Source organism: Melitaea cinxia, chromosome 11, assembly GCF_905220565.1.
Source record: "Melitaea cinxia chromosome 11, ilMelCinx1.1, whole genome shotgun sequence".
Taxonomy (NCBI): Eukaryota; Metazoa; Arthropoda; class Insecta; order Lepidoptera; family Nymphalidae; genus Melitaea; species Melitaea cinxia.
Window position 1 is genome coordinate 10,627,030 of NC_059404.1, and position 15,296 is coordinate 10,642,325.

Consider the following 15,296-nt stretch of genomic DNA (forward strand, 5'->3'; position numbering starts at 1 on the left):
ATTATTTAAGTAGAAATTCGTCGTTGTAAAGAAAAGAAATTCTTAGTTACATCAATTATAATTTTTAAACAGCATGTTGAATTATAAGCAAATATTATTCCTACATTTATTTTATGAAATGTTTGCCTGTATCATTATAACAATCTTTTTTCTTTTGTCAAATTAACAGACCATGTATTTTTCATTTCGGTATAAAAATAACTGTGTAATCATAAGACATGGAATATAAATATTTCATCTTCCGTATTCATAATTTGAAACTTGGCTATACAAGTTCAGACAGTCGGAAGGACCGCGTTTCGTCAGCAAATGCATGACCCAGAAACATTATTTCCCGTAGCTACCTGATACAAAAAAAAATATATACATATACGCATACACACATTTTATATCTGACTTTATTTATATTAAAAGACAACCGTAGCTTAACCTTTTTCAAATATTGTTATCTCTCTTGTACTTCTGTTTGTTTATGTTTTACAGCATATTCAAACAAACATATTCGCGCTAAAAAATATAATTAGAAATCGTAGAGCTATTTAATAATATCTATTATAGTTCTTATAATTTAAACATTCAATTACATTATTTTAATAATTTTGATATTACATTTTGATTTAATTTTGACGTACATTGCGCATCTATCAACTTTTGTATCTTCTATTTTTTTTTATTTTTTTTTTTATTCTTTATTTATAAAGCCATACACCTATATAAGGTTAAGTCGGCTATCTTCTATTTCTTATTACGTAATTTCTCGTAATATGCGAATAAAACGATTTAGAATTTGCGTCATGTTTCAGTTTTGTATATAGGAATTTTGTTGTATTGCATTATCCATCATCATAGGCCTCCCCAAGCTCACGTCAAAAACGCCGTGAACTCGTATTTTGCCCATAGTCACCACACCGCGCTAGCGGGTTGGTGTAGGGCTGACTTTGACGCACCGAAGACGCTGCTGCCCGTCTCATTATAAGCAACAACATAATTTAAATTAATTAAAAAAATTACTATGTAATTTTAAAGTCATAACAAAATTTTGCTTGTGTAGGAGTATACAAGCTTGATTGTGACTGTGGTCCCTCTTATATAGGACAAACAAAACGATCAATCAAAACTCGCGTTAAAGAACATTTAGCTGACTTGAAACAGCGTCGCTATACTAAGTCCGCAATCTGTGAACACAGCTTAGACACAGCTAGCCATTATATTAGATTCGATAAACCACAGATCCTCGCAAAAGAACACCGATTCCAACCAAGGATGATCCGTAAGGCTATTGAAATTAAAAAACATCCAAATTCCAATAGAGAAGATAGCTGGCAATTACCACCTGCTTGGGACCCCATTATTAATATAATTAAATCAAAAACCAAGCATAATTTACCACAGATTAAAGACTAAATTTGCACATTCTGCGTAGACAGGACTAAATAAAATATTGATGTATGTCGGGTAGTTTCGAATAACTTTGTAACGTTAGGACGTCTGACACTCTTTAATGTATATAATATATTATAAGTATTATTGTTACTTAAAAATAACGCGTAAAGAGATTACATAAAATTTTAAAATTGTGGTAATTTTAGTAGTCTTGTGTTTTATTATTGTCCTAATAAAGGCGCTTAAGGCACTTTACACTGAATTAAATTACAGTGAGTAAAATAGTTAAATAAATTAATGAACTGATAATCGGAATAGTGACATTAGTATTTTTTTATTTATATAAATAGCAATAGCCCAATTCGGACACAATAATAATAATCGTTTTCAATTTACTTTATAAATTCACGTTAATATTTCAATTTCCAATCACAATATCAAAATTTTATCAGTTTATTATTAATAATTTAAAGTTTGGATACGTTATAAAATGCAATATAATAAAATTTTGACAGTAAATGCAGGTATTTAATAACGTTAAAGCATTTATGTTTTTAAATTAAATATTTTTAACATATATTTGGCTGTAATCTTTAAAAAATGTGATTAAATTATATATGAATAAAAAACAATCAGCAGAATATATGTAATCTTCCGTAAGACTGTACTAAATAGGAGTTTTTTTAGATTCTTTATTGTCAGGACAAGGTCTACTAAAAAGAAAGTTTAAAAAAAACACCCGCAACATATTTACGAAAAAATATACGGTCGTTAGAGTTCGTTGGGTCAGCTAGCTAAAGTTAATACAGTTTAAGAAACAACGATTTTTTATAAGCACTTCGTGTTCAGTTATGTGTGTTTTCTCGCCGTGGAGAAGTGGAGCAAGCGTGCCTTTTGACGCTATTACTTCTGCACATAAAATATGTCGTCTAATAGATGTCAGCCGGTTGTTTTACTGTTGACTTAACGTTTAATAATAAAATCTAGTAAAATCTAAGATTACCTAATATCAATTCAAAACACACCAACCACCGACATTAAGACATTGTGGTTAAAATATTCAAAATGGCTACAGAAGGCTTGACTTATGATTGTTGTTCACTCTATTTCATTTTAATGTATGTTATAAAAAGTGTGTGTATACTTATGTACGCACGTAAGAAGTTATACTTCACTGGCTAGCTAACTTCAGGGTGTCGGTTTTTTTGTGACGGTGTGCGCGCACATCGTAAAAATTTACTCTCATATTTTTTTCCTAACGCGCCAACACAAGTATAACTTAAAAAAAGCGAAGTAAAGACTATAAGTGAAATGTTATAGTTAATCAAATACAAGTAATAAACGATGACTATTTAGGTTTCATAAGTTCTTGTTTATAGTCTTGTATTCGTTCCTTATCCATATTCATCCGAGGCCTATCCTAGATAAACGGATATGAGCCGCACGACCCTATCCGTGTGATGGAGTGATCATATTATGGACAACTCATGCAATATTCATGGACGGGGAATGCGGCAATTTGTGTGATATATCCTACATGCCACTACTCACATACGGGCCATAAATAAAATTTTATACAAATCCTATCAAAAATTGAAAAATAGATTTTACACATTCAGTCTCGATTTTATTAATACAAATGTACTCTGTTGCAACACTGTGTACATTCTGAACTATAAACGTACACTGATGTAAATGAATGAAATTAAAGCTGACTGTGAGGGTAGGTGAATAATAAATGTATAAGCATAGGTGAATGTAAAAATAAAGATCAGACCATTACATGGCGCAGCCGGTAAAGCAAGTTCTTATAGTAATTTATTTAAAATACAAGTATGGAGAGTATACTGTCACCGCCACCATCATTTTGCTTCGACAAAAATGCATGGGATATCTCGAGCCTTAACGAAAAGTGGGTAAAATGGAAGCGAAGTTATGAAATATATAGTAAAGCTTGCGAAATAGATAAAAAACCAGTGGAAATACAAGTGAATATCCTGTTACACATTGTGGGTGAGCAGTGTCGAGAAATCATAGATAGTTTACCGGAGAAATGTATGACTATAGAATATATTTGGAAAAAACTAGATGAACAATTTCAAACAAAGAGGAACGTTACTGTCGAGCGTCATAAATTCTTTATTCGCGATCAACAGGAGAATGAATCTATTGAACAATACGTTTTCGTACTTGGGAAATTAGCGCAAACGTGTGAATTTCGAGACTTTCATGATGAATTGATAAAAGATCGATTGGTTTGTGGTATTTCAAGCACTACAATTCGTGAACGTTTGCTTAGGGAGGAAGACTTATCGTTAAAAAAAGCAATGGATATATGTCGAGCGGTAATAACATCACGAACATATTCGGAAAGGATTAAACCTGAAAGTGAGGGATCAGAGTTAAGTGTGCATCGATTAAATCAATCACAAAGAAACGTGTCATTTATGGGGTCTAAGCTGACGTCATCGCGCGGGCGAGCGAGACGCGCGGGATGCGAGTTGGAAGCGGAGCGACGAGGCGGTGCGGTGCGGGGCGAACGCGGGGCGGAGGCGCGCTCGGTGCGTGCGAGCGTACCGCGCGGCCGCTCCCATGTGAACAGTGGATACAACGTCGGGCAGCGGCGATCGGTCCCGGGTTCAAGTACGCAGTGTAATTATTGTGGAAATGTGCATAAAAAGTTTGAGTGTCCGGCTTATGGTCAAAAATGTGCGCGATGTTCAGGGATGAATCATTTTGCTCGTGTGTGTGGAATTCATTATATAGTGGAATCAGATGAGAAGGTAATTTATTCATTAAATAATAGTAGTGAGTGGAATGTTAACTTAAAAATATGTGGGATATGTATTAATTTTAAATTAGACACAGGTGCTGATGTAAATGTTTTACCATTAGAATATTGTAAAAAATTGAACATTTCTCAAGATTGTTTATTGCAAACAAATACTAAATTAAGTGGTTATTCTGGTGCAAGGATAGATGTTCTGGGGAAAATATTTTTAAATGTTACCTATAAAAAATATATTTATATGCTCGAGTTTATAGTGGCCAGAGTGCATTCAGTCCCCATTTTAGGCCGTCATGCTTGCACGGAATTAGACTTGGTTAGGCGTGTCATGTCTGTACGTAGTAGTGATGGTAATCCAGATATTCTTACTAAATTTGAAGACGTGTTTCGTGGCCTTGGCTGCTTACCGGGTCAATACAAAATTCATTTAAAAGAAGATGCTAAGCCTGTTGTTCACGCGCCTAGAAAGTTGCCGTTTGCTATTAAGGAAAAGGTAAAGAAAAAATTAATGGAAATGGAATCACAAAAAATTATTGCTAAAGTTGAGGGTCCGTCAGACTGGGTTAGCAGTATAACGGTAGTTAAAAAACCTTCTGGTGATTTACGCATATGCTTAGATCCGAAGGAATTAAATCGAGCGATTAAGCGGGAACATTTTAGATTACCGACATTAGACGAGATTGTAGCAAAGTTATCGGGAGCTAAATATTTTAGTACTTTAGATGCATCATCAGGTTTTTGGAACATTTCTTTGGATGAAGCTAGCAGTGCGTATTGTACGTTTAATACTCCGTTTGGTAGGTATAAGTTTTTGAGAATGCCGTTTGGAATTTGTTCAGCATCTGAAGTTTTTCATAAAAAAATGATTGAGAATTTTGATGACTTAGAGGGAGTTTGCATGTACATGGACGACTTGCTAATATACGGGTGTAATAAAGAAGAACATGATGAAAGATTGAAGAGAGTGTTAGAAAGATGTAGAACGATAAATCTTAAATTAAACAAAAATAAATGTAAATTTGGATTAGAAGAAATAAAATATTTAGGTCATAAAATTACAAAAAATGGACTGTACCCAGATGACAGTCACATGACAGCTATTACTAAAATGCCCATCCCTAAAAATAAAAAAGACATAGAAAGATTCTTAGGTCTAGTTAATTACATAGGTAGCTTTATCCCTAATTTATCAGATAGAGTTTATCCTTTGCGTGAGTTGTTACAAAATAGTATTGAGTGGCACTGGGATGAAAGACATGATAAATGTTTTCAAGATATTAAGCGTTGTTTGGCTAGTCGTCCTGTTTTACAATATTATGATCAAAATAAATCGATTACAATATCAGTTGACGCGAGTAAGAGTGGATTAGGTGCATGTCTGATGCAAAATAATCTGCCAGTGTGTTATGCTTCGAGAGCTTTGACTAAAGCTGAACAGAGATACGCGCAAATAGAGAAGGAGCTGTATGCTTGTGTGTTTGCATGTGAGAAGTTTTATGCGTATATTTATGGAAGGTCAGATGTAACGATCGAAACCGATCATAAGCCGCTGATAAGTATTATTAATAAGCCTATTACTGACGCACCAGCACGATTGCAAAGAATGTTATTAAGGTTGCAACGTTATACATTTAAACTGATATATAAGCCCGGTAAACAACTTTATATTGCCGACGCGCTATCGCGTGCATATGAAACGGCTGGGACCGCAGTTTTGCATTCGAGCCGAGATTCTCTTCACGTCGAGGTGTGCGCAGTCACTCGAGATGCGTCGTCCGCGCTTTCACAATACTTTGATAATGCACAGTTTATAGCTTTACAGAAAGAAACAGAGAGAGATAGCGAACTACAACAGGTAATTAAATACATAAACAAGGGCTGGCCTGAGGAAAGGCATTGTGTTACGGAATTAGTTAAACCATTTTGGCATTACAAAGAAAGTTTATACTTTGCGTATGGGTTAATATGGAAAAATGAAAGGGTAGTAGTCCCGAAGATCTTAAGAAAAGAAATGTTAAATAAATTACATATAGGTCATATGGGTTTAGAAAAAAGTAAGTTACGGGCTAGAGAAACAATATTTTGGCCGGGTATAAATAATGATTTAAGTAATTTAATAAATAGTTGTGATGTTTGTTTGGCTCATAAAAAATTAAATCAAAAAGAGGAATTGCAATCTCACGAAATCCCTGATAGCCCGTGGATTAAAGTTGGTGTTGATTTGTTTCAAATTAAGGGTTTAAATTATCTTATGGTAGTTGATTACTACAGTAAGTTTTTTGAGATAATTGAATTACAGTCAACGGAATCCACATATGTTATTAATTGTTTAAAAAATGTTTTTTGTCATCAAGGAATCCCGATTATATTATTTTCTGATTGCGGTCCGCAATTTAGTTCTAACTACTTTAAGGATTTTGCAAAAGAATGGGGTTTTAAGCATATAACTTCTTCGCCTCATTATCCACAGTCGAATGGTCAGGTTGAACGTATGATTCAGACGGCAAAACGCATAATAATTAAGACAAGAGAAACTGGCTCAGATTATCGTTTAGGTGTTTTAGAATATTTAAATACTCCGCTGGCAAAAGAATTACCCTCTCCAGCAGAAATATTACAAAGTAGAAAATTTAGAAGTATTCTTCCGATGTCGAAAAAATTACTTAAGCCAAACGTTCATAGAAATATAAAACAAAAATTATTACATAGGCAAAACAAACAGAAATTTTACTACGATAAGAGTGCAAAAAACTTAAAAGAATTGAGTAAGGGTCAAAGGGTAAGGATTTATGATTTGCGTAATAAGACATGGATACCTGGTTCGATAAGCAGTATATTAGGTAATAGATCTTATGAAGTGAGTATGTTAAACGGTAAAAAATTAATTCGTAATAGGCGGTATATAATTTCTGACACGGCAATAAGGCATGGCACGCCTCGCTATAGTTGTCAATATGATGATATTAACTGTAATACAGAAACAAAGATAGAAACAAATAACAACAATTATGTAACTCGTTCTGGCAGGATAGTGAGGCCTCCGGATAGATTGGGGTTCACATAAGAAGATTTTTCTTCAAGAAGATTTGATGAATGATGTATGTTTTGTTGTAATGCTATAGTTACGTTAGGTAAAAAAAAAAAAAAAAAAAAAATAATAAATAAAAAAAAAATATAAAAAATAATAATAATATATAATGTGAAATTAAATGTAATGAATATTATAATAACAAAGTTTTGGATAGAAATCATAATTGTTATTATTATGATCACATCTATCTAAGTTGTTAAATGTTTTAATAATATTTTGTGATTATTGTGCTTATCGAGGTAATTGAATTATTGATTAATTTGTGATTTTGAATAATTGTTAATTATGTATAAGATGTATTAGATGTAAGTTCATTTGTTTTCTTAATTAAAGGGGGAAGATGTGAGGGTAGGTGAATAATAAATGTATAAGCATAGGTGAATGTAAAAATAAAGATCAGACCATTACACTGACCACTAATTGATGAACAAAAACTTTATCACTAGCTTACAGATTTTTTCATGATAATTTATTTACTACTGGCCACGATTTTATTTTAAATTAAAAGTGCTTAAGATCAGCAACATAGTTTTTATCATTCGTTTTTCTATTATATCTTTTTTTAAATATTATTATCTTATTGATAATAAGTAACTTGTATTTTTATAATTTATAATTTTACAAATACTATAAAATAAAATAGCTGGATCAATTCTTCATTATTGCTCCATTGCATTTTATCTTTACAATCTATCTAATATATAAAATTCTCGTGTAGCGGTGTTTGTACTTAAACTCTTCCGAAACGGCTTGACCGATTCTCATCAAATTTTGTATGAATATTAAGTAAGTCTGAGAATTGAACAACATTTATTTTTCATCCCCCCAGATGTTAAGGGTAGTCCATCCCTAAATTTTTTGTTTTTTATTTTTAGATACATTTTTTATTTTATTATGATTTGGCTTTGATAAATACATTCAATCCTAAAATTTCACCCTTCTACCACCAACCCCTATTTTTAAATAGCGTTTAACGGCAGGACAACGTTTGCCGAATCAGCTAGTTTGTATATAAATTCCGTGTCACGATGTATGTGAGCGATAAACTTCGAAACTACTGAACAAATTTTTATCAAATTTTGTAAGCAAATTTGTAATTCTGTAACTTTAGGACATGTAAACAGAATTAACTTCCCTAATACATTGTCATATAATTAACTAGCTGTGCTCCGAGATTTCGCCCGCATTAAATTGAGGGCAAAACCGTACTAAAATATTATACAACCTGAAGCCTTCCTCGGTAAAAGGACTATTCAACACAAAAATAAATTTTCAATTTGAATGAGTAGTTCCTGAAAGTATCGCGTTCAAACAAACCAAACAAAAAACTCTTCAATTTTTTTATAATTTTAGTAAAGATTAAAAGAAGTTAATACCTAAGCAAACACTAACGTAACTAATCTAATATATAAAATTCTCGTGTCGCGGTGTTTGTAGTTAAACTCTTCCGAAACGGCTTGACCGATTCTCATGAAATTTTGTGTGCATATTGGGTAGGTCTGAGAATCAAACAACATTTATTTTTCGTCCCTCTAAATGTTAAGGGTAGTCCAGCCCTAATTTGTTTTTGTTTTTTTTTATTCTTTATTTTATTATGGTTTGGCGTTAAAAAATGCATACAACCCTTCTACCACCAACCCCTATTTTTAAATAGCGTTTAGCGGCAAGACAACGTTTGCTGAGTCAGGTAGTAATTCAAATGAAATCTAAAATTCTAAGTATAATAATTGATAATACGAATTTTGGGATTCATTTGTGCCAAAGAGCTGATTAAATTATAACAGACTAAGGTCTTGTAATAATAACTTAATGTAAAATGATAACTTTTGCAAGGCTTAATAGAGAAAGCCAATTAGAGTTAGGAATTTTAACAATGATTTAATTCGACAAATGAGTTACAACACTATTCCATTAGAATAATAATTCTCTGCGTGTGTTCTACTTTTGGCTGAGAGAGTTTTGAGGTTCGTTGATTTTATATAATAAGTCAAACCTGATTAACATTTATTGACCGACTTCAAAAAAGAAGGAAGTTACTCAATTCGACCGTATATAAATATATTTTTTATATATGTTCGAGGATAACTTCGTCGTTTATAAACCGATTTTGATAATTCTTTTTTTGTTGAAAAGAAGATATTCTAAATGTGGTAGCACAATAAGGAAACCAGGATCTGATGATGGGATCCCAGCGAAATCGAGGGAAACTCTCGAAAATCCGCATAACTTTTTACCGCGTGTACCGATTTTGATGATTTTTAATTTAATCGAAAGCCGATGTTTATTATGTAAGTCACATTTCAATTTCTGTAATAATCTGTGATAATGCGTATTTACTTGACTATTTTTTCGTCTCGATGGATCGATGTTTCTGTCTCTTTAGCACAGAATTGTGTTATCTCTGTTAAAAAAGAACTTATACCCTTTTTATATACTCTAATATTTGGATCAAAATAAAACAGCAATTACAATTAGAGATAAAATAATATCGATTCAAATATTTTTTATTTTAAATATTTATCTAAAGCTAACAATTTTAGGAATAATATCGTCAAGAATCGATTTTAGGCCAACCAGTTTTAAGATGTTGTGGAATTCTCAGGGGCCTACATATCTACGTCTAATCTACCCACGAAATCTTTACGTCACATAAAGGAGGGTAAGTCAATCCAAACCAAAGCATCAAACCATCAGAATCGAAATATGCACGTAAGCTTCGAAAGTAGGTGCGTGCTCTATAATAAAGCATCATTTTACAAATAGTGCTATAAATAATGAAATGTTGCACCAATTTAATGCATATTGGGATGGTCATATTTGTATTTGAAAAGTTCGTTTTATTTTTCAATATACGCTTCAGCCTGTAATATCCCACTACTGAGCATAGGCCTCTTTCCCCATGTAGGAGAAGGATCAGAGCTTAATCCACCACGCTGCTCCAATGCGGGTTGGCGGATATATTCCCTACTATGAGTAATGATCGCTAGCTGTAACCGTTGCGCCAATGCGCATATTTTTGACATATTACATAAATATTATAAGAAAATAATTTTGAAGTTTTTTTTTTTTTGGAACGGCAAAAAACGTCCAATGCGTTAAAAAAAATGTAAGAATTTTATTTACTGTTATTATTATTATATCATTCGATAATTATAATATATTCTTATAAATAATTGTAAATAAAACAAAGGTTTTAAGATAATTTTATAACGTAGTTTTTTTTTTACTTTTATCGATAAAAAAATATAATAAAAAATGTATATCCGAATATTTTCTTTATACCTCGAATAGAATTTAAAATTAATATTTTATAATAAGGGACTTCGTTCCTATCTCCACGACACCGGTCATCACACGGTATTTTTTTTTTAATTTAGAAAGTTTGTGTTGTGTGAAATTCAGTACAAAATTAAATAAACAGTTTCAGTAACACGTGATCCAAAATTGTTTTTGAAGTCCTTTTGGCGCAGTAAGAAAAAATTATCAGTTTTAAAAAATTATAAAAATCTTATTTGCTAGTGAAAAGTTCTTGAAAGTAACCGACATAGCCTACAGAATTAGCAAGTTGAAGTGGCAGGTGGTCATCTGTGTCGCAGGACCGATGGCCGTTAGAGTAGACGGGTCCTAGAGTGGAGACCGCGTCTTGGCAAACGGTCCTCCGGTCCGTTGGACCGACGATCTACGTAAGATTGCTGGTGTCGGATGGATGAGGATTGCGGAAGACCGGGATGTCTGGCGCGAAATTGGGGAAGCCTATGTCCAGCAGTGGACTGCGATAGGCTGAAGTGAGTGAGTGAGTGTGTTCTTAAAAAAAAGTAATTGATTTAAAATTTATTCAACAACATACACAGATTTAAACATATACTATAGAGCCTATAAAAGTTTAAAAATTAAAGGCGCACTAGGAAATTGGCTGCTTTTAACATTTTAAGGAACAAAAATATAGTGTTATACATACTTAGTATACATTTGCAATTTGCATTACAAACTTTTAACTTTCATAAAATACTGCTCAAAGTTTGTTTTTAATTTGTTCTGATTATAATTAAGGTCGTATTTTCAAAGCGAAATTATTTCTGGAAAAGTTTCCGGAAGCAACACTTTAACAGCTTTTTTCACTTTGGCAGTTTTCCAATTTAAAAATAATACAATCAGAAAAAGTGTTTTAGCAAAATTTCGTAATTTCGTTTATTACGTCATAATTTCGTATAAAGAATAATTGAAATCACTCTACCGTACTACTGAATTTCAGCATGTAAGTTTGTTGACATAATTTGAATATGCATTCTATAACTTTACTAATGACATGATATTAATATTAACATGTTAGATTCAGCCTTATCTTGTCTTAATCTCATATTAGTAGATATATATTATATAAAAATTTAAATATCGATCGATTTTAGAAAATTTGAGCTAAGGTAAGAACAAGCTCGCAAGAACAATTCAACCCAGGCTAATAAAGATTTATCGTTGCGATAAAAAATTTCATAGCGGTGAGTCGGTCGTAAATAATTTGAGGCATACCTGCGAATGCTGATTTGACATGGGTCAGGACCTCGAAGTCCGTTCCGTATTTCATTTTTCCATGTTCTGATTATAAGTCACAGCCGCGCTCAGAATTGAATTTCCCTCGACACGGTCATAATTTTGTCACAATTATGAGATATTTTGGATAGCGAGAAAAAATATTTTATCACTGAAATAATTATTAAAGCCGAAATTATTAAATTTTATCTAATTTTTTTTTTTGTAATTTACAGTAAAATGTTATGTGAAAATCTTCTTAACTCTACGTCACCTTAAAGATAGAACTATCGCTTTATTTATGTATTTACTACTTTTCTTCATGTGTTTACTTTTAGTGACCTGTATTTAAAATGAGCACTTTTCTTTTTTTCGTGAAATTTTCACATTAATAAAATAATAAAAAATTATTTTAAGGCCAACTCCTCCACCGAAATCCTCTGCATACTAAATTTCATGAAAATTGTTGGAGCCGTTTCCGAGATTCAGATTCTATATATATTCAAGAATTGCTCATTTAATAGTATTAGATTAGATTAATTAACAGAAATTGAATATAATTTAATAGATCAAAAATAATGTAAAAAAAAACTTTTTAAAAGATAAGTTTATATTTTTACATTAATTAGCTATCGCTGAACAGGTTTCTCAGTCTGGTATGCTCAACCAACCATTTAATTTGATACCCATAATGTAGGAAAGCGTAAACAACGTAGCCCGCCATCGTTCAAGTCCTCTAAAATGGATTTAGAGAGTCCCGTAGTTAACAGACTTCCAAAAAAGGAGGAGGTTTGAGTTACTCTCAGCAAGCCCTTTCATTTGATACTTATATTGTATAGTATAGTATATCAAAAATAACTAGTCCGCCATTTTTAAAAGTCCACCATATTAGATTTCGATGTTACAGGTTGTAGCGAGCGAGCGTTTTATTATGATTGTAACAAAATAAGAGGTAGCAGTTTTATTTTATAAAAGTTATGTAATAAATTATTATAAACTTAATAACAATTTTAACAAACCAAAAAATAAATAGCTTATGAAACTTTTTCCAGGCTAGTTAAAAAGCAACACTTTTTATAATAATTTGTATTTTAAATCAATTAATGAAACTTTAATTGAATTGGGTAACAAATAAAATAATAATGCTGCGTTCAAATCCTTTTCAATGATAATTATTACAAAAGCAAATATAATTATTATTTTAACTTAAAATTTTCTCATAGCAAAACCCTCATAAATACGTTTAAAAGCCCACAATACAAGGACAAAACTAATTAAAGCAAACGAAAACCACATTAGGTCGTTCTGTCGCACACCCATTATTTCAGTAGTGCGGCTAACCCAAGTTTACTCTTAGCTATTAACTGCGAAATGGGTATCTAATAAATCTGTGCTTTCTACTTATAAATCAGGGTGTAGTCACAAGGGGACTAAAATAAACCTTACAGTATAAAGAGTGGGGACGTTGGGAGATTTACATCGTTATATGTAACAACTGAGAACGGCCACATTGCGGTGAACCCGACAAAGGTTGGGATATTCTGTGGTTTTTCAAATTATGGACTTATTTTCATGTTTGTTTAATATAACGTCGCTTGGGCTATTTATAAACAAGATTTTGACGCTTTCAAGTGGTATCTTACGTACAACTTTGTGCTAGTACAACAAATCTTTGAGCTTACTTATTGTAGACACTGGCTACCACACAATTCATACTTCGAAATTCACTCGCTTTCTATATTTTATCAAAAAGACGGCATGAGAGGTCTTTGGACCACTGGTTGGAATAAACTCGTTCTTTTGCTTTTTGGTAGACGTTTGCTTTGCAGTCATAATTTATAATGTAAAATATCAAGTTAACAGAGTTACATTAAAACATTTCTAGTAAAATATTTTCATTTTTATTTAATTGTTTAATGTATAGAGTAAAGAGTGTGTTTAAAAAGCACAAAGTTGTAAATCATAGCAAGAAGTGTCAAGAAAAAGTCTTGTTACGCTTTTTTCGATCTCATTCCCATCCCGATCAGTGCGTATACTGCGCGATAAGGAACTTCGTTCCAAATAGTATACAAAATTTATTTTATAAAAATTTCAATGGAATCTCCTAATTTTGTGACTAAGAAATCCGGACAAAATATTGTTTATTATTTTGTTCAAATTATTGTAACATGGAACGTTAACAATGCAAACGTTTCATCTAAATTCCAATGATTCGAAATATATCAAATTAATTTAGCGATTTAACTTGACTTCACTGGCTATCGCACTTAATAATATATTATACTAGTAATATGTATACTAATTAATGGAATGATAAGTTGGCGCAACGGTCATAGCACTGGTATGTGGCTGTTGCGCTGGCGGTTGCCGGTACGATCCCCGCACACGGCCAGCATTTGTATCGGTCATACAGATGTTTGCCGTGGTCTGGGTGTTTGTGCAGTCCTTGTGGGTCTTCCCACCGTGCCTTGGAGAGCACGTTAAGCCATCGGTCCCGGTTGTTATCATGTAAGCCTGATAGCGATCGTTACTCATAGTAGGGAATGTATCCGTCACCAAGCATTGGAGCCGCGTGGTCGATTAATCTCTAATCCTTCGCCTACATGGGGAAAAAGGCCTATGTCCAGTTTTGGGATATTATTGGCTGAAGCGTAATTAATGGATAACTTTTAAATATATATTAAACATAAAGATGAATTTCACAACCCTTATCTTTAAAATCTTGATTTTAATGATGAATTTAATTAAAAGCGAAGGTTTACCTTATCTATGTTCAATAGGCAAGGACTCAAAAAGCACGCGACTTCATTAAGCTAACATCGTTTTATAGCACGATTCTTCCCATCGCGCAAAATTTTGTTACGTTAAGTATCCTTTCAAACTACGCAAAAGAGAATATTCAAAAGGAAAACATCAGAAATTAAGTCACTTTAACATGCTTTGCAAAAATATATTTACATCGCTAAAGAACTTTGCAGAAAGCTTTTTTGTCTAAATCATAGTCTTGATACTATAAACATTATAGTAGCTAAACTTAAAATTATAAAAAAAGCTATGTAAAAATGAATATTTTTATTCTACTGAAAAAGTAAGCGCCTGGTAATTTTCTTTAAAATACTTAAAAAATAAGCAAAAACGAAATGTAATGTACGTGGTATTGAAAAAGCTTAGCACTGTGATTGTGTACTTTTAATAGCTTTTTTTAACATGTTAGATGATTATTTTATTAACAAGTGCAACCCTTACGAAAATACTTGTAGTAAAACGTTACCTACAAACTGGCTATGGCCACCTCGGTCTTTGTTAACTTTTGTTGGGAATGGCTACACCGGGCACAACCAGCGACGGCTATTTAGCTGCCGCTGGCTGTGGCGACCGAGTGTGTATGGCTGGAGGCTAGTTTGATGTTGCCGCCGGTCAGGACTGCAACCGGGGGTAGTGCACCCAGTAGGTGTCGACACTCGGGGCACCGGGGGTTTAAGGGGGTGTGCAGTTGCGGCGTGGCGC

The 15,296-nt window shown here is 32.7% G+C and overlaps 1 protein-coding gene across 1 annotated transcript; it reads left to right on the forward strand.

Moving 5' to 3' along the window:
• The first annotated feature begins 3,218 nt into the window (after window positions 1–3,218).
• LOC123657596 (uncharacterized protein K02A2.6-like) lies at window positions 3,219–7,235 on the forward strand. Its single transcript, XM_045593119.1, has 2 exons — window positions 3,219–5,148; window positions 5,251–7,235. The coding sequence occupies exons 1-2, from the start codon at window positions 3,219–3,221 to the stop codon at window positions 7,233–7,235; spliced, it is 3,915 nt and encodes a 1,304-aa protein (XP_045449075.1).
• The last annotated feature ends 8,061 nt before the right edge of the window (window positions 7,236–15,296 follow it).